The sequence below is a fragment of the Saccopteryx leptura genome, chromosome 3 (genome assembly GCF_036850995.1).
Source record: "Saccopteryx leptura isolate mSacLep1 chromosome 3, mSacLep1_pri_phased_curated, whole genome shotgun sequence".
Taxonomy (NCBI): Eukaryota; Metazoa; Chordata; class Mammalia; order Chiroptera; family Emballonuridae; genus Saccopteryx; species Saccopteryx leptura.
Genome location: NC_089505.1, coordinates 168,088,963 through 168,115,006, shown reverse-complemented (window position 1 = coordinate 168,115,006; position 26,044 = coordinate 168,088,963). Strand labels below are relative to the sequence as shown.

At 43.5% G+C, this 26,044-nt stretch overlaps 1 protein-coding gene across 3 annotated transcripts in view; it reads right to left on the bottom strand.

Annotated features, from left to right (window-relative positions):
* The window catches only part of TGFBR3 (transforming growth factor beta receptor 3), a 225,038-nt gene that overhangs the window by 121,714 nt on the left and 77,280 nt on the right, over positions 1–26,044 (bottom strand). For all 3 annotated transcript variants that reach the window (XM_066376794.1, XM_066376793.1, XM_066376795.1), the window contains one exon: positions 15,746–15,930. In XM_066376794.1, the coding sequence (XP_066232891.1) occupies positions 15,746–15,930 (185 nt within the window). The remainder of the gene's footprint in view (positions 1–15,745; positions 15,931–26,044) is intronic.

Sequence of the window (26,044 nt, the reverse complement as noted above, 5' to 3'; positions counted from 1 at the left end):
TTGAGTTAGTTCTATTAACTCTGTAACCTTGGTAATCCAAAACAATATGTTAACTATAATAAAAGACAACCTGTGGCCCTGGCTGGGTACATGGTTGGAGTGTCATCTCAATGCACCAAGGTTGCAGGTTCAATCCCCAGTTAGAGCACATACAAGAAATCAACCAATGAATGTATAAATGGGTGAAACAACAAATCAGTGTTTCTCCCTCTCTCTTTCCCCTTTCTTCTCTCTTTCTCTCTAAAGTCAATAACTCAATTTTAAAAATTAAGAAAAAAAGGCAACTTGTTTACAGTTAAAATACCCCTGATTAACATATTGGGATTGAAAAAAAATAAAATATCTGATAGAAAAGGGTATTTGGGCCTTGGCCGGTTGGCTCAGGGGTAGAGTGTCGGTCTGGCATGCGGGGGACCAGGGTTTGATTCCCGGCCAGGGCACATAGGAGAAGCACCCATTTGCTTCTCCACCCCCCCCCCCCCCCCGTCCTTCCTCTCTGTCTCTCTCTTCCCCTCCCGCAGCCAAGGCTCCATTGGAGCAAAGATGACCCGGGCGCTGGGAACGGCTCCTTGGCCTCTGCCCCAGGCGCTAGAGTGGCTCTGGTCGCGGCAGAGCGACACCCCGGCGGGGCAGAGCATCGCCCCCTGGTGGGCAGAGCGTCGCCCATGATGGGCGTGCCGGGTGGATCCCGGTCGGGCGCATGCAGGAGTCTGTCTGACTGTCTCTCCCCGTTTCCAGCTTCAGAAAAATACAAAAAAAAAAAAAAAAAAAAAAAAAAAAAGAAAAGAAAAGAAAAGGGTATTTGGGGGCTTCCCTAAGAGCAGTGACTCTCGTAAACCAAGCACGTCTTTCATGGGCACCATGGAAACTGTTCTTATATAGTTGCCAATTAGCTCATGCCAGGTGTGAGGCTTCTAAACTAGGGCAACACACATGCATGCACACACACAATGATCTCCCAGCATTTGCGCCATCAATTGGAGAGCTCTGGACAGCTGTATGAACTGATGTGTAGGCAGCCACAGGTAACCCCAAACGAGGCGCACCATGCTGCTCTTCTGCAAGCGGGGGTCCCTATCCTATATCCTTTTGAGTAGACTGAAGCCACCTGTGGCCTGGGATAGTCTCCTGGGTCTGAATATTTTGTTTGAGCCCAAGAAGATCTCCTGGATATTGGTTGCCACATGTAAAAATATCATTTCAGTTTAATTATTTCCACTCCTTCTTCCACCAAACCCTTTAACACAGTGGCCAGCAGGGAAAAGAAATAGATCATTTGTTCCATCTAGTCACCCTCGGGTGGTCTCACTCACAAGCAGCAACATGACTAAAAGGGGCAAAGGGAAAGGAAAACCTGGAAAACACAAATTAATAAATTCACAAAAACTGAGTTGAGCTTCCTCAGGGAGGAGGTAGTTCTTTCAGATGAATATGTCATGCTTCCTGCACTATGCCTTCAAGAGGCCTGTTCTGCAGGATTGAATGCAAATGTCCCAACCCACATCTCTGCTGGAAATGCGCAAGTGGGCTCATTACTCAGAGCCAAGATAAAGGATAAATCTTTATGAGTACTGTTAAGTATGAGTCATAAAAAATAGGAAACACATGTAGGTCATATACACAGTAATAGTACAGGCCAGGGAAAGTGTGTAGGAAATGTATATAAGAACACACGGCAAAAACAGGACTAAAAATCACCCTTGTACACTGCTCCAAAACACATCGAAAAACTCACAGCACGTCAAGGGATCATATCACTCCGTTCTCTAATAAACACATGTTGTTTCCCTATTTGGAAATAGGCAGGCTTCATGCAAATAGAAAGAGAACTGAATCAAGAAAAAATAATAGAGTAGGCTTTGAAAGATTTTATGATTTGGGAAATTTGAACAGCTTCCAACTAAAACACTGGGAATTAGATATTAACAGCATTAAAAATGAAAAAAAAATTTTTTCATAGAAATACTTGTTCACAAAGGTAATATTGCCATTTCCTTTAGATTCTCACTATTTTAACAACCAGCGGTGATAAGGGAGAAAAGAGTGGAATCCTCAGCCCATAAAAAAGCAGAAAACAAAAATAAATAGCAACACATGCACTAGCAACCTACAAAGAGCAATAAAAGGCCAGCCTTAAAGCCAAGGGTACTGGGCTCAAGCAGAAAGAACTCACAGTGGAGAACAGGCAGCCCTGTGGCCAGCTGCACCAGATCAAAATCTAGGGGGGATTCAGAATACAAGGGAGGGTAATTGGCCCCTGAATGTCCCCTGCAGCCAGATGATGGAGGCAAAATGCCCACACATGACTCATCATTGGAAATTAAGCTCTCCAGTTGCCTTTGATTTTGGGAGACCCCCAAGTTTGAGATTCAGCATGGCAAGCAAAGGATACAACCTCGATGTCCATATGTCTCATGCCGAAGCAAGCATGTCCATTTCCAGATGGACCTCTGGCTCCCTTGGACTTCCGCTTTCTCCAGCCTCAGAAACTTCTGCTTCCCAAGGAAAGCACTGCCTACGTGTCTATCCACTTAAGATTGAAAGGCATAGAAGAATGTGTATGATTTTTAACTTCACTAAATGTTCAACTTACCTAAGATTTCAAGGAAGTCGATGCTTTTTAAGAGCTTTCTGAGGTAGAAATATCAGTAACTTCCACAAAAAAAAACCCCAGCTGTGAACACTAACAGACAACCCCTCACAGGAGCATGGATAGAGCTGAGTAGTGCAATACCTCATTTTCTTTCTACCTGTCACTTCTCAGTACTCTCAACAGCTGCCACCTCTTTCTTCATCTCTCCCATGGCACCTAGAAGAGAGGTATCCGTATGCACACTAGGAGTGAGGCCCCACTTGTGGGGGGCTCACCTCTTAAGATATGAATGTAGTTCCCACTCCAATCCGTGCACAGGTATTGAATACCTACCTGTGGTAAGTCCAGTGATAGGCACATAAAACCTACAGCCACTTCCCCTACTTGCTGAAGCAAGTTCAAAAGGAATCAGGTAAGTGTACACCTGTATCAACAAATCGAAATTAAACTTCAACGTGCACAATGTGGTATTTGGGCTCCAGGTAAGAGTTAGGCTATTGCAGTGATCCTGGATCCTAGAGCTGGCTCTCCTTGACTCACAGGAGACCTGGGTACATCTAATCTAGACTATCTTCAAATGAAGTCAAATCATACCTACAATTTGCCTCTCTTCCCCTTAAAGGATGTGAAAATTCTAGATTCAGCCAAAGAACTCTGTGTTTTGGGCAAAAAAAAAATGCCATAAATATAAAGCACTACTGCAGAATATCTTGGATTAGAACCCAGCTAATGCCAGATGTCTGTGGGCAAAGAACCACACCCAGGTGTCAAAAGCATAGCTATTCAACTTGGTGTTAGCATTCTAACTCAGGCGTGCACTCAAAGCAAAATCTTTCCAGAATACGAGAAAATGGGGATAAATATATTTATAAAAGCCAAAACGTAAAAAATAAATAAATAAAAATAGTCCCATTACTATGACTTTAAAAGGACTATCTAGAATCTGGGCATTGATATTTTATTATTCCAGGCAAGGCCAAGGGGCTGGGAAAAGACCGTTTCGAGTACCCCGCAGTCCAGGGGTGGTACCCTGGCAGCTGGGAGGGAACGCACACAGCACAGAACTGCAACGGGAGCCCAAGCAGCAGGTCTTCCAAACGCAGACTCAGATTCCTGTGTCTTTAAGACCAGACCCTCATAAATGGACTGCTTCTGCTGGACACCATGCTCTAAATAAACAGACTCTCTGGCCGACACACAACTTCCTGTAGGGTTCTGGTGGGTAAGGCTTGAAAAGGCTGCCAAATCCAATGACCAGCAACTTTTGAGCTGACTTAGAAAACAAGCTAGAAAGATTTGGGTCCAGAGTAAACAAAGGAAAAAGCCACATTAAACAGGGAACAAATTACTATACCGGCAGAGATATTTTAAGTGCTCACTGAGCAAAAAACAAAATTTTTAAAATCAAGTTATTAGATATTTAACAGTTCAAGGTAGAGCAAACCTCTTTCAACTGGACAAATCAAGGTTAATTAATACCAGCAATCTTAAGATTTAGCTGGATGTCACCCCCTTACACCATGAGGACAAATCATTCCCAATGGCCCAACTTCAAACTTGGCTCAGATCAAATGAGCCACCCAAGGGAGCATAATGGAGTCAAAAGCCATTTATAGCTTTTACCCTGCTGAGGGAAAAGACTTCACTACTCGACTAGCAGATGACTAAAATCCATACGAGTAAACAAAATGCAACAAAACTCAGAAACAGGCTAGGGAAAGACTGAAATAGAGATCTGGAGAATTTAGAGCAAACTGCAATAGCATGAGACTTCATTTGGAAAAAATAAACCAAAGCAGTAACGCAAAATGAAGGCTACCTGCACAGCCACAGCAGTTAAGATGGGCCTGAGGACAGAAGAGCAAGACCACTGACATAACGCAAATCAAATAAAGGTACGCGGTGGGAAAGGGGAGTAGCTTAAGAAAAGTTCAGTGCTACTTTAACAGCTCTGGCACCATGTGAGAATCCAATATGCACAATGCAAAAGAGGGCCGATACTTGATGCCTGCCCTTACGAAGTCCACTATTCAGCTGGGTGTGCAAGGTTAATAATACACATGATTCGGCAGCAAATAATACAAGAACTCATATAATCCCATCCTCTGGGAGGTGCAGACTGTGCTGGAGGGGAAGGAGGGGATTCAGAGCAATGTTTAGAAAAGAGGGAGGTGGAGGGTTAGGAATCAGGAAAGGGTTTCCTGAAGAGTTCCGACCTAGATATGGGCTGCTACCATGGCAAGGATTGAGGGAATTAAGAAATCAGAAATCAGGTGGAATTAAGAAAAGAGTTGTGGGGCAATAGATTCAGCTGAAAGGTCAGGAGTGAGGCTCAGGAGTCTGCACTTAAGCATCTCCAAGACATTCCGATGCAGAGGGCTCACATATTGCACACACTTGAAGAAGCACTGACCCATAGGATTAAGTCCAAATCCTTACTTGTGCTGCCTTTCTATTCTCATCTTCCACTTCCCAGCCCCAGCCCACCCTACCGTTGCCCCCACCATTGCTGCCACCCTATTCCAGGGGTTGGCAAGCTTTGTCTACAAATGGCCAGATCATAAATATTTTAGGCTCTGCAGGCTGTGCAGGTCACACTACTGTCACACTATCGAACTCTGCCACTATTGTGAGAAAGCAGCCACAGACAATATCTAAAGGAACAGTCATGACTGTGCTCCAATAAAACTTTATTTACAGAACAGGCATCAGACTGATGAATGGATAAATAAAAGGTGGTATACAATGGAATATTATTCAGGAATAAAAGAGAATGAAATCATTAAAACATGGATGAATCTCAAATGCAGTATGCTAAGTGCAAGAAGCTGGGTCACCAAAGTTACACTTATTGTATGGATTCCATTGACAGGAAATACCAGACTAGGCAGATTGATAAAGAAGGAAAATAGGTTAGCAGTTGCTTAAAGCAGCAGTTGGGAACATGGGGAATGCAGAGTGATGGCTAATGGGCACAAAATTCCCTTTTGGGATGCTAAGAACGGTCTAAAATTAGATTGTAGTGAAGGTTGCACAACTCTATAAGTATACTAAAAATTACTGACATGTACACTTTAAAACAGGTGTACTTTTTGCTAATATACAGTGTATCCATAAAGTCATGATGCACTTTTGACCGGTCACAGGAAAGCAACAAAAGATGATAGAAATGTGAAATCTGCACCAAATAAAAGGAAAACTCTCCCAGTTTCATACCTATTCAGTGCAGTTCGATGTGGGCTCACACACAGATTATTTAGGGCTCCTTAGGTAGCTATCCCGTATAGCCTCTACAGACTCATCACTGACTGATGGCCTACCAGACGGGGTTTCTCCACCAAACTGCCGTTTCCTTCAACTGCTTATCCCACCGAGTAATGCTATTCCTATGTGGTGGTGCTTCGTTATAAACGCGCTGATATTCACGTTGCACTTTGGTCACGGATTCGAATTTAGCGAGCCACAGAACACACTGAACTTTCCTCTGTACCGTCCACATCTCGACTGGCATGGCCGTGGGCTGCTCCGCTGTATACACAGTGTTACGTCATCATCTGCACATGCGCACATACTGCCACATCATCCTACAGAAACTGGGAGGGTTTTCCTTTTATTTGGTGCAGATTTCACAGTTCTATCGTCTTTTGTTGCTTTCCTGTGACCGGTCAAAAGTGCACCATGACTTTATGGACACATTGTATATGCAAAAACAGGCAATAGCCTTGCCAGTCCCCAATCTGGACAGCGGCCACAGGCCACACCGTGTGCCCGAGAGAACTTTCCTCCACAACTTCTACTTCACTTTCAGGCCCTTCATCAAAGGGTATTCTCCTTCTGGATACTCTTCCCTTATCTGCAGATAAAATTTCTACCCCCTCTGTTAGGATCCTGCAAAATTCTGTTAATTTTATAACAAACAATGAACATATTATTTGTCACACTGTATTATTCTCCCTACAGGCCAATAAATGATGACAAAATAAAGATGAGTAAGAATCTAACAGAGTGTCTACCTAGCACACAGTAGGTTCTCAACAAATAATTCACTGACTAAGTCTATAAATGAATAGACGAATGAGTGAATTGCGGAAGTATTACTTAGAGAAAATAGGTTCTATGACGTGGTCCACAAGCTAGACTAAAGAAAAATCGGCCTGAAACTGAAGGTGCCCATCCTGGGAGACTGGGTGACAGAGCTTGCTTTAGGGTCTACACTGAGGACACAGGAATTTAAGAAAAACTGCAGAGAAAACGCAGAGTGAAATCTTGGTCATGGATCAAATATAGGGTTTGAAGGAAATGGGTAAATCCAAGATGATTCTAATGTCCAAGACAGATGGTAGGAGTGACATTGATGGAACAGAGATGCTGGACTAAGAAGCCAGCACTAGGGTAAGGAGGATACTGGCTTAGGAAGGTTCTTCCATTCAGTTGTAGAGATATTTTAAAAAGCTAGCATTTGATTGTGTGCTGTGCACCAGGCATATATGCCATCCCTAAGTGCCATAGAGACATCTTGCAGTCCACAGTGAACTCTCAAAAGAACTGCTACTATCATCTCCATTGTACAGATGGGGAAATTGAGGCTTATGGAATTAAGTAACACATGCAATTACACACTTGGGAAGTGACAGAGCTGAGATTAACCCACTTCAGTGGTTTTCAACTGCCAGTCCATGGACCAGCCCATCAAATATAGATTTTAGTTCCAGTCCTCATAAGAGTTAACCACCCTGATGTTGTAAGAATGGTTGGTTAACTCTTTCGTGGACCTGCATGAAATTTCTGGCAGACCGGCAGTTGAAAACCATTGCACACCTGACGCCAGGTAGAACCATGCTGACAGCACTCCTCCACGGCACAGCGCAGGCCCCTAGGAGCGTGAAGCATGCCCTGAGAGGTAAGGTGCTGTAGGTCCCTGACTGGAGCTCCACTTGAGAAGCTTGGAGAGTTCTGGGAGTCTTTGGCGTGGAGGTGGCAACCTAACTCCGGAGGACAGACAAACCGACTATCGGGATAGTAGACAGGGGAAACAAGGCCCAAAGGACTGCACTTGAGCCAAAACACTGAGAAGGAGGAAAGAGAAGCTGGGAAAGAAACAGAAAAGCAGGTGGAAGGAGAGAAAGAGAGCCAGGCTAAGGTAACATTCTAAAACCCAGAGGGAGATGCCAGAAAAGGGGGTTCAGAAAAAGGAGTTGAGCAGGAGTAACCCTGGGGAATGGCCATGTGGTGGAAAGACCCCAGCGACAGGAACTGGGTCCCTGGGCTCCAGTCCAGCAATGGCACCAAGTTCTTAATTGACAGTGAGTAAGTCATTGCTTCACTCTCTGGTCTCCTCTGGAAAGTGGTTAGGACTAGATCATCTCCAGGCACCTCTCCAAGCTGAGCACCCCATGAATCGGCCACAAAGGCATCACCAGGGACACCCCAGAGATAAGCTCAAGAGAGCAGCAGGCAGGCTACAGAGAGGAAAGAAGGGAAAGGCAGCACACACAGACATTCACTCATTCAAGAAGCGGGACAGGAAGGGAAAGAGATATAAGATGGTGTGGACAGGTGATTGGTAGGGCCAAGCTTATACCCGCCCTCTCCACTGTGGAAGAAAGAAAATTAAAATTATTTCTTTAATAGGCGTCTAATTTTCACAGAATATTTAGAAAACAAAGTGGGGGCATAATTGAAAGTAATGTAATAAATACTTCTGCAGAATTTAAGTACTGAAATCAGAGATATTAGCAGTAAATTTCCTTTTATTTGCAAACAAAATGTCAAGACAGCACATAAGCAATAGAAAGTAGAAAGTACAGGCTGGATAGCTGGATATTCGGCACATACACAAGCTGGGCATTTGCCCAATGGGCACATCTGGGTCTCAGATTTGTAGACCTGCCTCTTACTTTTGTCTTTTGCTTTTTAAAATCCCCCTCCCCCCAAAAAAGTTCTAAGAGCAAAAAGTCACATTTTTACATGTGGAGGATGCTCTTGTAGAAACATTTTCTAACAACACTTTCAGGAAATTATACAATGTTTTAAAAAGTGAAGGGAAGTGATCATAGCAACCATAGCCTGGGTCAGGGTTGTAGCTCTAACCTCCATAAAAGACACACCACAGCGCTGGAAATGCTGCTGCTGGCCAGAGTTTAGAAGGGGCACCCAGCCTCTTCTTCAGACTGGGAGAGAGGCACTAGTAAGGGAGGGCTTTTCAATCTGCCAGTGCCTGGCCAGCAAAGAATTTAACCCAGTGTTAGCTCATGCCAAAGCGGCAGAGTCCAACCAGACCCATCTCTCTGGCGGGGTGGGGGCACACTTTCCTAGGACAATTTTACAGCATCTGGATGTTACTGTGATACACGACAGAATTTAAGCAATACAGCCAGATAGCATCTTGGTAAGAACATGTAACTCCTTTGCTTAGCTTATGTCTAAACCACTCTGATTTCTGCTTTCACTTTTCCTAAAATTCCAAGACTGGGTTTTAGGAGAGTTCCTACTGGAAAGCTGAGCTGCAGGCTGAATCTTGGCTCAGTGTGTTAGAAACCACCCTTGACCAGCATGGCCAGTTCTGAGTGGCCTGCACTGTGCTCAGACAGCAGCTAGAGGTCCGGTTGCCTTGCTGTTCCCAACTCTGGTCCTCTGTCCAATCTTGGCACCTTCATACTGCCCAGCAGGGTGGCATCATTTAAACTGTACTATCTTCAACTGTTTTTAAACAAAGTGAGTGTCCTGCTCATTTAGGGCCTCCAATCCTATGTGAGAGTCAAATTCAGCTGCCTTTCAAGTTAATGAAATGATTTCCACAGAAACACTCAAGTGAATGGGGAAGGGAGGAGGATAGAGAAAGAAGAGAGAGAAAGGTAGATGGGAGGGAGGTAAGGAGGAATGCCTTTGAGAAATGTGACCCTTGTCATTTTAATTTTTTGGTCTATCTGCTAGAGGACTGCAACAAAATGACCAGTTCAGAGGTAATCTTACCTGTCAGGCTGGGGTGCTTCCCAAAACAACCTTCATTTAAGCAAACCCCAGGCAGTGTTTATACATGGCAGGTATTTGTTTAGTAACTGCGTTTCAGCATTACCAGTGTCTGTGTTTGAGGGGTTTACTTTGACACTTGCTTAGTGTATACTACCTATCAGATCTCTGAAACATAAACAGCTTTGAGTTGTTTGTTTGGTTTTTGCTGCACATGCACAGGATTGGCATTGAGAAGTTATCCATGAATAACAGCAAAGGAAAAACTGCCCCAGATAGAGAAAAAAATGTAACTAGTGTGCTAGTGTTCATTTTCTATTTTTGCTCTCACATATGTCCTCTCCAAAGAGCCAGTCTTGGAACTTTTTATTAGTTCTTTTAGTGGTGATGGGTAAGGTAAGACACACACCCATTTTCCCCAGCCCCCACACTGATCTGTCTATATCCTAACTGAGAGGGTAAAAGAAGAGAAGGCATCCACCTACTAATATTGCAGAAATAGGGGAAAGACTACATACAAACAGATATGTAAGTAGGTTGCCAGTAGCGATCTCCAAAATGTTGAATCCCTGAACTGCCGAATTCCTTAAAGTAAGCAAAAAATATATCAAACCAGATAACAAACTCCACATATGAAGCTCTTGCATTTCATTCATAGCAGGAAGAATCCCTTAACATGCTTCTTCTGAACCACAGTTCAAACAAGTTTGGTTACAAGAAATTGTGGATTAGAAGCAGAGGGTTAGAAGCAGAGGACAAGTGAGTTACTTTCATAAAGGAGCTGAAAGCTTTATTGGGGGGAGGAAAATAATCAACTACGAAAAATCAGGAGGTGGCATGTAGTGTGAGTTTTAATGGCCACACGGAGTGCAAAGGCTTTGAGCTCAGCCTGCATTTCATAATTACTGTCAATGTGATAACCTTCTAAACCAGAAAGGAAAAAAAAAAAAAAGACACTGCCACACACACTCCAACCTAAATACTGCTCCAAAGCTATAGGGAGGGAATGAGGAAGGGAATGAAAAGGGACTCTGAGCACTGGAAAAAGTTCATGCACAAACCCAAACTCTGGGTAGGGGATCTGCTGGCTTACCTAATGAGTACAGCCAACTGAGACTGGACAAGGTAAGAGGAGTGAAAGGGAAGTGAACTGAAAGTGTGGGGAAAACCTGGGTTATTGAGTCCAACGGATCTGGCTACAGTATGACCCAGGGTCTGCCGTCCAACCTCCTTAGGCCTCCCTCCCTTTCAGCCTGATGAGGACTAGCAGACAGAACACAAGCGTGGGGCAGGTAGGTGTCTGGCCCACCACTGTCACAGCTTTACTGTTGCCTGGGGGCAAAGGGAGCTGTTCAGAGGCAAGCAGAACAGTTAGCATTTAGATGTGTTTACTTCCTTTTCTTTCTCCCAGTTGTGATCCTTCCTGCCCTCAAAAAGCACCGGGAAAGGGATGATTTTTATTCCACAGTCCTCAGAGAAGGTACAAAGTAAAACTAACTTGGAGCCCTGTGTGTGATTAACCACACATCCCATCTGGCCCTGCCTGCCAAGAAGCTTGGAGCCAAATTTCAAACCCGATCATACCAACCACATTAACCCATATGGCTAACAAACGACACTTTTCTTTTTCCTTTTGTCCTCATTTTGCATTTCTGCTTACACTGTCAGTATGTCTATTGTTGTAAGCCCATCCCAAATCCTTTTCGGAAACGAGGCAGAGAATAAGCAAATGCACAAAACAGGGAGGGTTCTGAGCTTTCTGACAGTAGAGTTATTAAAATCTGGCCCCTTTCCCATGGCAGTGAAGCCTCCAGATTCTCACTCTACCCCTTCAGCCAGTCACTGGCATGCCCCTTATCAGTCGCTCCTTTATATCAAAACAAATACATAAATTTAAACGCCCATCTCCTTTGCAGGCACGCCTCGAAGACACAGTGGGTCTGGTTCCAGACCACCGCAATAAAGTGAGTCGTGATCTTTTTGCTGGTGGAAGGTCTTGCCTTCGATTTGTGAAAAGTGCAACATCTGTGAAACGCAATAAAGCCAAGTGCGATGAAAGATCTGCCTGTATACGCACATGTGATGCTAACTAGGGGCTTATCCTCAGCAGCTCTTCCTAATGAGCAAGCAATCAGCTTGGAAATAAAAAGACACATCACCATATGAAAGCAGGTCACAGTAAAAATTAGATGATAGGAAATAAAATTGTTGCCATTCTAGCAACTAACGAAAGTATGTTACTGTAAACAAGCCAGTGGCGGTGCTATAACCCTCTCAGAAATCAGGACACACCCGGAGGGACCAAAATTGATGGTCGTTGGGGGTGAGGGTGTATTTTACTTTGAAGTCAAAGAGCACAAGGAGCTGGTTTTTATAGGATGAGACCCATGACACACACGCCTGCTTATTCTAAAAGACAAAGCTGATAGATATCTCAGGGCTGTTTACCCTTTTCTGCTTGTCTCTCTTTGTCTCCAGAGAGTCTTTTCCTAGTTTCCTGTTCTCTTCCAAGGCTGTTGTGTCCAAAACCAGTGATTACAAATGAGAGGTGTGGTCTCAGATGAAAGATACAACTATAGGTCTGTGCTGTCCTGATGCGAACCCAGCGGGAAAGCCTATGCAGAACAGGCTTGGTATACCTTGTTTTAACAAGTGGGTTTCTGATACAAATTCTCTACTAGTCTATAAAATAGTTTATCTAATTTAAGAGTAACTGTTGCCCTAATCTTGTCAACCTGCTGTAGTTATTACTTCCAAATAAAGGCTCTGTCACCTCCTCCACACAGGAAAAGCAGCAGCCTTCTCTCAGCTGAACAACCTTAAGGTGCCTGGGAGGTAGGAATTTAGTAAAACATTAAGAGGGATGATTTATAATAGGTCTTCACGCTGATAGGCACCAACAACAAGCCAAGGGGATATATCAATAGCTTGATTTACTAATTCCCTCACATTTAAGGAAGACTTCATGAAAAACAACTACAGAGTTCATCCAACTAAGGCTTGGAGCCAGGGTGGCATTCTTTTTGCTAATTTATAAACAACAACATTTATCATTTCATTTGAAAAACATTTGCCATCAACATCCAGTAGAGACACGCACAGAGGCCACCTCTGGTCCTCCCACTATTGCCCCAAAATGGATCAGCTGTGATTTTTAGCACAGACCACATATATATAACAGTACATCTATAAAAATCAAGTTAAAATCAAGTTACCCAGTGAAAATAACAGAAAGAGGTAAGTTTAGGCTGGAGGAGAAAGCAATCTTGGCTTAAAAAAAAAGTGAATACAATTAAGGTAAACTTTATGGGCTAATTAGAATATTGGGAAGTCAAATTACTGGGTTTTTTAAACAGCTTTCCTAAGATAAAGTTCATCCATTTAAAGTACAATTTAATGAGTTTTAGTATATTCACATTTATCAATGGTATTTAGCATACTCACATGCAATTGTAGGACCATCACCACAATTTTAGAACATTATACCCAGAAACCTTATACAGGTACTCGGTAGAAGTCAACTCTCATTTCTCCTTTTCCTTTCAGCCCAAAGCAACTAAATTATCTCTATAAATATGTCATACAATATGTGATCTTTTGTGTCTATCTTCTTTCTCTTAACAAAGTGTTTCAAGGTTCACTCGTGCTGGAACATGCATCGGCACTTCATTCACTTTTATTGCTGAATGATATTCCAGTGCATGCAGATACATTTTATTTATCCATTCACCAGTTAGTAGATATTTGGGTTGTTTCCACTTTTTGACTACTATGAATAATGCTTCCATGAACACTTGTGGACAAGTTTTGTGCACACATATGTTTTCATTTCTCTTGAGTACATAATGTACTTTGGAGTAGAATTGCTAGGTCATATGGTTCAAATGACTTTTTTAAAACTGCATGAATGCAATAATGCATCTCTGCAGTCATATATAAAGAAAGTGAGAAAGGTTGAATATTTCTCCAGCCTCACTTACCACCATGAACAAACTCTTTCCTTTTCCATCATGGCCCTCATGCTCTGATGTCCTCTATACTACCCTGTCACCCATATACTCAGGTCCTCTGTATGAGTGCAGCTCAGCACTGGATGAAATTTCCAAAGATCACTTATCCCATTGTGTTTTCAAACAGGACCAAACTACAGCCACCCAATTTTTAAAAGTCCCCAAAGAAGAAAAGAACACACTTTCCCTCAGTTGCCCAGTCTCAAAAATAACTTCAAATCACTAATCCGCCAGTGGTGGCACAGTAGATAGAGAACATTGACCTGGGACACTGAGGTCCCAGGTTTGAAACCCTGAGGTCACCGTCTTGAGCACAGGGGCTCACCAGCTTGAGTGCAGGGTCGCTAGGTTGAGTGTGAGATCACTGAAATGATCCCAAGGTAGCTGGCTTGAGCAAGGGGTCACTGGCTTGGTTGGAGCCCCCCAGTCAAGACACATATGAGAAAGCAATCAATAAACAACTAAAGTGCTGCAACTAAGAACTGATGCTTCTCATCTCTCTCCCTTCCTGTTTCTGTTTCTCTTGCTTAAAAAAAACAACCCCAAAATAATGCACATACAATACAAATACTGAAAGAAGAAGAAGAATGGTCAGATTTTTAAACAAGCTTTAGAGACTATCCCCACACCCAGGCCCTTTCTTTACTTCCTCATTGAACACAGTCCCCTGACACCATCTAATTCTACGCACCACCCTCAGTTCTGAATTCCATTTTGATCTAACATAATAAAGACAGGTGTGGGAGAGCACGGCTGTCATTCCTTGAGCTAGTTTTCTTTTGCTTCAACAGTCTTATTTTGAATGTTTTCATAATTAACAACTATACTGCACATTTTAACACCCAGAATTTGTTGTGGCTTCTGTGACAGCTTGAACTTTCTCTTCTTTCTTGGTTCCTCCGAGAAACACATAGAACATGAGCAATGGCTGCAGTGTTTCGTAGGAACTGCATTTCCTCCTCTCCTCCTCCCCTCCCACCACAAATCCTCCCCCATAAGTTATGAATTAAAGACATATTACTGGGATAAAGAAATCTGACCTGAAATATGCGTTGCAGCTACAATGGCAAGCAACCAAGAGTATTAACAATAATTTCCAATGTAGCTGGAAAGGTTAGATGATTTGTCTTTGAAATGAGCCAACTCTGCACACTTTCATAAGATTAAAATCAGTTTGCTTTTCCTTCTGGACACCTCACCTCTCCTATTTCTACTCCCCCCCCCACCAAAAGGCAGAGTGGTTGACACACATAAACAAATGGTTCTGGAAATTAACTTTCTTGACCAGAAAGAGCTCAAAGAGAAATTCCGTTCTGCATTAGTTTTCCTACACTTCACTGTGATCAGAATTTTTTGTGGTTTGCCTCTCCCTGGAGACATAGTACTTGAGTGATAACATTTCTGACACACAGAAGCTTAAAAACAGAAAGGATGACAACTCTGTGTTATCTTTGGCCCACAATCTAGGTCATTTCTGAGCCACTGACATTGGGCCAGTGACTTATCTGTGTACCTGTCTGTCACCTATAAAATAAGAATAATGGACTTTATGGTATAAATGCATAAGTACTTCAAACAGTGCTGAGGACAGAATAAATGCTGAGTCACTATGAGCTTGGATTATCATCATCACCACCAAGACTACCGCCACCTTTCGAAAAGCTGCCTGGATAGTTTAAGAAGCAACCCCCCAGGGTTTTTCCTGCTTTATCCAGATTTACCGTCATCTTTATTCCCAAGTGTTCCCATTTTCCCTGACTCATCCCTATAGGAGTCATAGGTTCATAAAACAAAGCAAAGAAAGAGGAAAGACAGCACACAGGAGATGAGAATGGCACTGACAATTACAGAGAAATGGCACCTAATTTTGCTTTTTCATAGCCATGTTTAAAACATGGAATTCTTAAGAACATTCTTTCTGATGTGAAGGGCCAGGAAAGTTAAAAAGCCAAAACATCTCGAGAGAGAGAGAACTCCCAGAGTAGCCCAGTCCAGACGGCAAGCTGTTATTCGAAATTTCCTCTTGAGTATACGTTATAGCCTCTTCCCCACGTATGCTCATACAGGAACATCTGTATTAAGACCCAGAATGAGAGAAAAGGACTCTTAGTTCAGAAAAGTGTCTATACAAACATAGAAGGGCAGTGAGTAGAAAGCTGGCGCCTGTGCCTACCTCTCTCTGTGGCTGGCCGGGCCCCTGGTCGGTGATGCGGAGGTTCAGGATGTGCACCTCCTGGGGCAGCCCCGTCGTGCCTCTGCTGGCGCAGCCCGACAGGACAGTGAAGCTCTCCATCAAGGCCTGGACCGGATGGGAGGCATTGACAGGCGACAGTTCACAATGGGCACTAGGCTTTGGACCTGCAGAGGAAATCACAAACACGAACCCTTCAGAAACCACAATCAGTTGTGCTGCAATTAAATTAATTGTTCTGGATGTCAAGCCACCCACCCAAGGAGTCTTTCCAGGTAAGTTGTTTCCAGAACTAAATGGCAAAAAGCTAGCCTATTCTTCTAAACCTTCAACCTCTCAAATTCCTTTTGGATGATTTTGATGTGTATCTGATTATTTAAATTCCCTTTTAGATGCATAAGTTGTGAATGTATTCCTCTGGATGGAGGAAACCATCCATTTGACATCTGTGTTTAATTCTTCTTTCTTCTCTTAGAAGAAAATCAGAGATAAATGAAATAAATTGCCTAAAGTTCCAATACTATTATGCATAAATAATATTAAACACCTAAAATTACATCCCCCCCCCCAAAAAAAGCATAAAATGAAGTCTCTACCTTTCAAGTGCTTCTGCTACTCAGACAAAGCAAAACAAACTTAAGAACAATACAAAGTAATAAGCAATGAGTGGAGGCAAATGGCTGTAAAGCAAAGTCTGGGCCAGAGGTCAGAAAATCCTCCCAAGAAAGGAGGCAGGATGTGAGCAAAGTCTCAGATGGACCCCTGGACCCAGGTGGCTCGTGCTTCCTCATTCTCCTCCTCTAATCAATCAGACTTAGGTCCTAAATCCATCCATTCTTTCTTATCTTTACCTCCTGTAGACAACTACATCCCTTCCTAAAGGAGCTTCAGGTGTCAAGCTCACAAGCCACCTCCTATATAAGTAACATCCATCTAACTAACCCAGGGGTGCTCAACTGAATGGTTACTCCAAATGCAAATGCCTACCCCTCCCATCCCCCAAGCACCCTGGAGAACTGCTGGCCTGTGGCTAAAGCCCGAGCTCCTTAGCCTGGCACAGGGCTTTCCTGATCTCACCCCTTCCTGTCTCTCCAGCCTCACCCCTCCCTACTACAGCAACACCAGTGGGCTCAATGGTCTCCAAATAGACCATGATATATTTTCAACTCCATGTCTTTATTAAAGCTTGTTCCCTTTACCCAAATTTCTCTTCCACTGTAACTGCAACCACACAACAAACATCCCAGTCTGAGGGAGGTACTTTTTCTCTGTCCTCTTATAATTGTTCTGCTCAGCTCTGCTGTTTCCTTTTCCATACTGTAAACACCACTGTATACATCTGTCTTTGCCAGTCCAGTGTGACCTCCTGATGGCTGTGGGTTACTCATCTTTATATCCCCAGCACTCATCACAGTGCCTGGCTCGAAAAATACTTGTTAAATAAATCACGGAGCTTAAGAAAAAAAATGTCCCTCCTCTGATCATTGATTAGGGCACCATTCCAGGTACTTGGATTTGACTCTCGGGAACTGATACGGAAAAGATCACCTACAGTGATATGAAGTACAACCCCATTCCATTTCAGCCTCATTTCACATTGGCTGGATGGAGAGTCATCCAGGGAAAGGGAAGAAGCTCCAGTGCTTCAATCTCACACATCTGTGAGCTTGGTATTATCCCCATCTGACAGTTGGGGAGCCTGGACTTGCCTATCCAGAGACCTCTAAACCTCAGCCTTTCAAATGGAACCCAATTAAAAAATCCCAAGTGCACTCCCACTAGCTGTTCCTGACGTCTACGTCTACGCAATAAAGATGCTCTCAGGACTGCAGCTCTGTTTTAAAATGCAAACGCAGTTCAGAATCAGGCAGTCCTGCACCCCCACTACCATACCCGAAGCAGACATCCTGCCTGCTGTGCTAAGGCTATTTCAAAACTCATGGGAATTATCTAGGCTGATAATAGTTATCTCTTCTGAAATAAAGTATGTAACTTCTCAAATAATCACTGTTGCCCTCTAAATTACTGTGCCGTGTCCCAATGCTTTCTAAGAGAGCTAGTGAAGGAGGGTGTCACGGCAGCAAAGACAGAAGGTCTCTGAATGTATGATTTCCTCAAGTCCCTCACGCAGGGCAAACAGTATGAGCAGATGTGCCCCTGCTGCTCCCTGTCCTGCCTTCACCAGCCATAGTGGCATGTCTGGTGTATTTCACCACCCAGAGCTCCAGAGACAACCTACTCTTACTGAACTCTGGGGGCACACTGTGGCTATTGCTACCCACGCTGGAAAACCCTTCTGAGTCAGTTTCATAGTCTGCCATGAATTTGCCATTATCACAGATTAAGCACAAATAAAAAATACTTTGCAGCTCCATTTTTGTATGTACGTGCAAAGCTCTGATTGGGCTGTAATTCTACCCAAAGCACAGCTGCAAAAAGGCTTGCAATCTGCTTGGTTTCCCTTCCTTCTGACCATGCCACCGTCACCCAGCAGAGTTTTCCTTAAATCACCACACTGCCTATCTCCACACAAGGGTGGGAGCAAACACTCACTGGAAACCAGTCAAGAGGACAAGGTCTCACACAAAGAGAGAGGGGACCAGTGACAGGATATCCCCAGTGCTGAGAAAGAGGACTGCTCATCTAGAGTTTATGTTCTCTGTGCCGCCACAGTCCTGGACAGGGCAGACCCCACTTTATGGGCTGCAGTGCCAGCAGGGCATGGACAAGTTAGTCCAAGGTCAAAGAAGGAGAAAGCAATGCAGAGGGCACTCTGTGATCAAGTGATGGAATAGCTGCTCTTCACAAAGACCCAGTGGGGTCCATTTTTAAACACACTCATACAGAGTATCCCTGACCATCAGACACACTAGAGTAGTGTTTGGTTTTTGAGCTTCCTTGTTAAAGTTTCCTCCACGTTTAAAAAAGAAAAAGTTAGCATGACCAGTGGTGATGCAGTGGATAGAACATCAGCCTGGTAAAGAAGAAAAAAAGAAAAGTCATATGATTAAATCGACATATGCAGAAAAAAGCACTTGATAAAATCTAACAGTCATTTGTGATTAAAAAATAAAAAAGGCCTCTCAGCAAACAAGGAATAAATGGGAACTTCCTCAACCAGATAATGGACATATTCAGAAACCTACAGCCAACATCACATCATACTTAATGGTGAGAAGCTAGAAGCTTTCTCACTAAGGTAAGTTATAAGGCAAGGCTGTCACCACTCCTTTTCAACACTGTACTGGAAGTTCTGCTGATGCTTGCAGCTAGTATGGCCATATGACCAAATTCTGGCTAATACTATGTAACCAGAGGTGATATATGCAATTTCTGGAAGGTTTTGCCGAAGGGAATGCCAAGTGCTCTTCTGCCCTTTCCTTCTTCCTGCTGGCAGGAATACAGATGTGATGGGGAGAGCCAGAGCAGCCATCTTGGGCCATAAGCTAGAAGCAACACCTGAGCTGGGCAAAGCAATGAAACAGAAGTTTCCTGGGTCCTTGATAAACCTGGACCTGTTACTCCAGCTCTGAACCACTTGTTTTTATATAAAACACAAATAAACTTTTCTCTTATAGTTTTCTGACACTTGCAGCATAATCTACGTTAAGATACTGGCTTTACTTCATCAGAAGTGCCAACTCTCTTCCCATGGGAGCTTCCACATGCAAGGTTCCTTCCAGGAACACATGCCCCCCATCCCTCTACCTTCCCGCTAACTTAGCGGTTAGAACTTCTATTCACTCTTCAGGTCTCTCAAGGAAGCTGCTCTTACCTCTCTCATTACATTAACTATGCATTTTTGACAGTCTCACAGTACTGTCTATTTCTCTTCATGTGGCTGGCTATACTTGTACAATTATTTAATGTCTGCATCCACTCAAAGCCTGAAACACCTCAAAAGAATGGCATCCAATCATTCCGTGTATTGCTTTATTGTTTACTTCAGCATGATGGCTGCACGTTACTTCTGGCACATGGCATGCGCTCAAATATTAACGAGGGGAGGATGGTGGGAGAGGAAAGGGAAAGGACACTGAGGTGACCCACACTCAAAGGATTCCATACCAACAGAAGACTCTATCCTAGGGCTCTTTCTTTTACTCTACGTAGTAACCAAAGCTTCAGTCTTGTACCAAAGGGGAAAAAATCAGCCATGAGATAAAGGAGGTGGCATTTTGTGTCACTAAGAATCAAGTTCCAGCTGGGGCTTCCCTACCCTCAAATATCACAGAGACAGAAACCCAAACATGCTTTTGTCCTCTCATCCCAAACAACAAGCAAAGCCCTTTGCTCATATGGCACAGAATCCTGTCTCTCCCATCGGTACACCGCGTCCCCAGTCTCACCCTGCCACCTCCAGGGTCAGCACCAAGCCTTCCTGCCCTTCCCCCAGTGGCCACAGCCTACCTGCATGAACTGGTCTCCCATCCTTCCTCATTCATCTCATAGTGGCTTCTTGCACAGTCTACCCACACAATGCTAGACCTGTCTCTAGTCATAGAAACTCCCGCCTGGGAACTAGGTGATCCATTCCCCAGACTCTGCTACACGTGCCTGAGGTAGTAAGGTGGCCATGATTCTCATCTGGCCACCATGGGACCCAAGTATAGCACCTCACAGCCACAAACATGCTCCGAAACCCTGTCTGACTCATCTTCTCACTTCTGTGGTGACCTGTGATTTCTGGAGCCGCTAGTTTGGGCCTCAGAAGGCTGGCAGTTTCTCTTGTGGCCGCTACTGGAAACCTACAGCGCTTCCTTCCCCGAGCAATCTCTTCCCCACAGTCACTAGCAAGCAAGCAACAGGCTCTGCTGATGATGCTAATCAGCACAGCAAAGGCTCCTCCACCACTGCAAGGGCGACCCAGACACAGGCAGTACAGAAAGCAACAATATCATAAACACACTCCTGTTCACCTTGCACCACACTTTCTAATTAAAAGGCATTTTACAGAAACCTGACCATCTGAGGCCTCACGGAAACTCTGCAAAGTGGGTAGAGAAGGTATCTTTCCCATTATAAGTAAATTCTTGCCAGCCACAGAGCTAGGTGCACGTTTCTGACAGTAAAACACCTCCAGAGACATTCGCCACTGTGGCCTCCCAACCTGGGTGTTCCCCTTTCTTCCGGACATCCAGCACACTATGGCTAGGGTTCTGTGGGATAACTCCCAAAGCAGTCTGCCTTTCCCAGATGGTCTCAAAGTCTAAGTTGAGTCTATCCTTCTCCACTGCTGCTCAAGCAATCTGATCTTAAAATCTTGGCAGTTGTTTTGTTTGATCTGTTCCCCTCCCTCCTACCTGAAGTCAGACTCCATATTTCCAGCTCAGTATACCCTCCACCACCACCAAGACAGACATAAGTCCTCTGTTCACCCATAAATTGCTACTTCTATTGACTAAACAAATTGGCTGAGCAGAAGACAGTACTGATTCAAGTAAAGCCTGTGGTGAGAAACTCAGCAGGTGACCCAAACCAAGTGGCCTCTTTCACCAAGCAGGGCCCTCTGCTCAGCAGCTGTGCCCATGGGGCAACTCTGCAAAGCCAGTGGTGGTGCCCAGGGCTCCACCTCCTGTAACAAGCCAGGGTTTAATTCTTAATGAGTGAGGTTACCATACACCTTATCTGGGCCACACACTGTGCCCATATTATTTCTAATCCTCATACCATCACATAAAAACAGTGTTAAAACACGCATTTTAGAGCGGTGGAAACTGGATCTCAAAGGTGAAATAACTTACCAAATGTCACATGCCACTGGTTAAGTGGCAGGATGAGATTCGAACCGGGGTTTCTCAGACTCTAGGTCCAAGTTCTTCCCATGACAAGGCAGTGCTTGCTTCTACTCTGCATTTCCAGTCCTTCACCCCAGGATTTGGTGAACATACTTACTAACCAAGCATACACATTAATTTCCATCTGATAAAATAGAATAAACTGCTTTGTTCACACTAATAACGCTATGGTTGACTCAGAAGACTTCATAAACTTAATGAGAAAACACAAGCTCATTTCCCATTTTACCAAATGCCTTCGTCTTTTTTGCTAATGCTTGCTTATCTGCACATGGGAAATATTTCTAAAATCTGGCTGTAACATCAATGTCTAAATTCCCAGTTCCACTTAAAGAAAAAAAATGCAAATGGACTCACCCTTTCATTATGTCCTTTTGCTACAACACAGCATTCCAATCTCAGTTACAGAACCCCCACATCCACACTGGCTGCGGGCCAGCCCTGAGACTTGACATAATACAGACAAAGCATCTGGGAACAGATGCATTTGCTGCACACACTTTAAATTTAATCTGTCCCCAAAGAAATTAATATCACACCTCATGCAACAGAGTAACATATTGGGGAGGAGGCATAGTTGTTGTTTGGGAGAGGACAAAGTAAGTAATTTTCACATTTAATAAATGTTATCCTTAAGCATTCTAAATACCAATGCATACCAAGTTGACACAAACATCTGGTACCTATTCCACATAATTTCCAGCACACTGATTCCCCATATCACCCAGGGTACTAATGAGGAGCGTGTGTTCAGCTGTAATAAAAGTGGTAAAGATGCAGAGGGAATCAAGGGGTAACATTATAGCCTGGGACCAAGACATTGCAGTGGGGAGATTTATTCCAACAACACCATTGGCTAATAAGGGTTTATGTTATTGTCCCACAGGGAATTCTGAAATGCTGTCAGCTGCAAAGACGGACAAACTCCCACAGATTCTGGAACTGGGCACTGCAGAATCTATTCTGCCCCTGAGCTGAAAATCCCTCTACCCCATGGGATGCAAAAATCTGTAAGAATGGGTACCTGAGATGATTTCCCAGCCAGCAGCACAGCCTGGCTCTCACTGAGCTTTATGGTAGGGAATGTGACAAACACCAGGATATGATGCAAAAGCACAGCTCCAAGAAAAAACATCTGGAAGGCCCTGAGCTCAGGAGTGCCTGTAGTGTCCACAACATATGCTCGTGTTTATACCACCTCAAATTACAACTCACTGAAGCTATAGCCCCTTGGGAATGGAGCTGCAGAATGTACCACCATTAAAATCCAAAGCTGGCCCTTCTACCACAGCCCCCACCTGGGTTTTTCAACAATAAAACTTGGCTTAAGGCTTATTTACCCATGGTAGAAAAAAGGACAGAAGAGTCCTAAAACCTCAGATACGGATTTCTCAGGAAGTATAAAAAAAAAAAAAAGCCTGATTTTTCTACAGCATTACTCCTTAGGCATATCTTATCATAGTCTCTTAAATGCCCCAAATGAATATCCAAATCCAAACCTTCCTCTTGACAAACCAACCCTTTTCCAAGAAGTCAACTGCCAACTTGTTGGGCCAAATGCCAGTGAATATTTGTGTATTGTGTTGAAACCATGGTGCAACCATGTTGGAGAATTTCCTGTTCAAGAGTGTTTTTAAATGTTCAAAAGGAAACAATGGGCAGAGCTCTTGAAGAATCTAAATTCTCAAAGCGTTGGAAAGTGCCAACCTATAAAAGAGAGCTCAATCTTCCATCTCAGCAAGATATCTTGATGCAACCAAGAAGTATCAGCGGGGATTTAGGCAGCTCTGCGAGGAAGTGGTAGTGTTTCATTTTGTGCTTTTTATAACCTAAAAAAGGAACAGAGGGCACTGGTTCCAGAAGTGGGCATAGCTAGAGAAAAGTCCTTGCATTAGAGACACAGTGGTCTAGGAGGAGGGCTGGACCAGGAGATGGGAGAGCTGCATTTTAAACCCAGATCTGTTACTTAGTTGTCTGACCTGTCAAGAAGCTTCTCATAATCCCCTTCTCTCTAACTCTGTGACGGGCTTGACTTGTAGATCAAATGAGATACTCAATATACAAATTCTTTACAAATTTCAAGTACTACTAGAAACAAAAGTTCCCTGGGGGAAGGAGAAATAAATGAATGAAAACATTTTCTCCAATTGAAAAAATGTTTTCTTTATGAAAATTTAGAATGATTAATAAAATATCTAAGATAAGATGTTCTTAAAACTACTCCCTAGCCATTATTCCCCCAAAATTATTTCTAACAGTTGCACTGGAAATATTTGAAATAAAACTATATACAGTATTAGAGTAAAAATTCCTGTTCTCTAAGCACATTCTAAAAGTACAGCTCACAAAGGTGAGAAGAGCCCCTGTTTCCGCCCCAGGGAATTCCCGCAGTCAGGAAAGAGGTAAACCGGCTCCATCCTGGCTGACATTCTTGTTGCTTACTTTCTATCTGTAAGAGAGGACTTCTGTTCCTGTGCTTCTTCTGATAAGACCTAAGGAAGCTGAGAATGAAGGGGTGACTGGCTAGAGTATTCGTGTACAGGGAAATTAGAATTTAAGGGATGTTACTACCTAAATGGCTCAGCACTGAGACCAAGAACAAATCTGAAGATTTGGAGAATGGGTGAAAATGGAATCTGTCTTTTCCTAAACTTTGAATTTGAGACACACAAAATAATGCAAAGAAAGTATACTTCTTTATTAAATGGAAAATTAACTGATCTGGATTCAAAATATTATATGCAAGTTAGACATATAACCAATAAAATGTATAATTTAATTCCTATGAATGCATTATTTTGTGGCAAAGTGTGACTGTCAGGTCTGGAAAGCGCCCCTCATTAACTCTGAGGGATAATGTCCCCAAATATATCCATCTCTCAGACCTCAAGTTATACCTAAGAGAGTGGCTAAACTAATTTTCTATCTTTTTTACCTCTAGTAAGCTGGTGTCTGATGAGAAAGAAAAAGATGGGAGAGATATAGGTAAGGACATGCACAGAGACACAGTAGTATAACTTGCTGCACACAGCATTCTCTGGGCCTTGTGAGCCCTCGGTTAGGGCTGGGGTGCAGAGCTTGGATATGTGACAAGACAGTAAGTTGTAAGCGGAGGGAGGGTCAGGAAGGGCGGAAGAGGTAAACCATAACTGCTGGGAAACTGAATCATAGCCTGTAACCATTGGTCCTGATTATAGATAGGAGAAGAGATTAAAAAAGAAAAATCTACCAACTTTTGGTTTGGCCACGCAAAATATTACAAATTACAGCCATGTGTACAACTGAGCCATGAACTGAAAATACGTTTACTTTAGGATTTTTATGTATAATCAGGACACTCAACAACTGAGTTGTTAAAGGAATGAAGGAAATGCTTCACATGAATGACAGATTTACCAAGCATCAATATGTATGTCAAATCCCACTACAATACTGCACTGAACCACATTCCTTCCTTTTCCAGCCGGCTAGCTCGCTGCTCAGGTGCTTCCTGAGAAATCAATGAATAACTAGTGTGGTCTTTCTCCTTTCACAGTGAAGCTTACAAGGCTCAGAAGAATCTGCAGAGCTGGTGTTCCCAGAGTTCGCAGGGGATACGGGCAAATCAAGCAGCATCATTGATAGGATTTCTCAATGTAGACCAGGGAACACAGGGCCTTAAAAAGACAGATAGATTGTACCCGCTAAGTCTCCCAGACAGACCTGGAACTACACTTTTGTACCTGATTCAATTCAGAGACTCTGTAAATCTATTATACCTATTATACTTTTCCATTATAGCTAATATCAGCTTTTAGTTACAAATTGGTTGTTTCATTAATTTGGGCATGTGTTTGTGTATCTTCTAGTTAACTGGAAACCCCATTAGGACAAAGACCATGTTTCTTTTGCTTATCCTTATCCCGGTGCTTGGCACCATGCCTGGCCTGGGACAGGTATTCACGAAATACTTCTTGAGAAATGAATTCCTCAAACAACCAAAACCCTCATTTCTGTATGGACTATGGAGTCAATCTCCTAGGTTTACCATATTTCCCCATGTATAAGATGCATTATTTTTTTCTAATTTTGGGGTCTAAAAACTGGGTGTGTCTCATACAGTGGTTGTAATTTTTTTTACTTGCATTTGACAGTGATGAGGAGTTGTATGAATTTTATGATGAATAAAACTTGAGTTCGCCCTGGCCAGTTGGCTCAGTGGTAGAGCATCGGCCTAGTATGCAGGAGTCCTGGGTTCGATTCCCGGCCAAGGCACACAGGAGAAGTGCCCATCTGCTTCTCCACCCCTCCCCCTCTCCTTTCTCTCTGTCTCTCTCTTCCCCTCCCGCAGCCAAGGCTCCATTGGAGCAAAGTTGGCCCGGGTGCCGAGGATGGCTCTATGGCCTCTGCCTCAGGCGCTAGAGTGGCTCTGGTTGTGTAACAGAGCAATGCCCCAAGATGGGCAGAGCATCGCCCCCTGGTGGGCGTGCCAGGTGGATCCTGG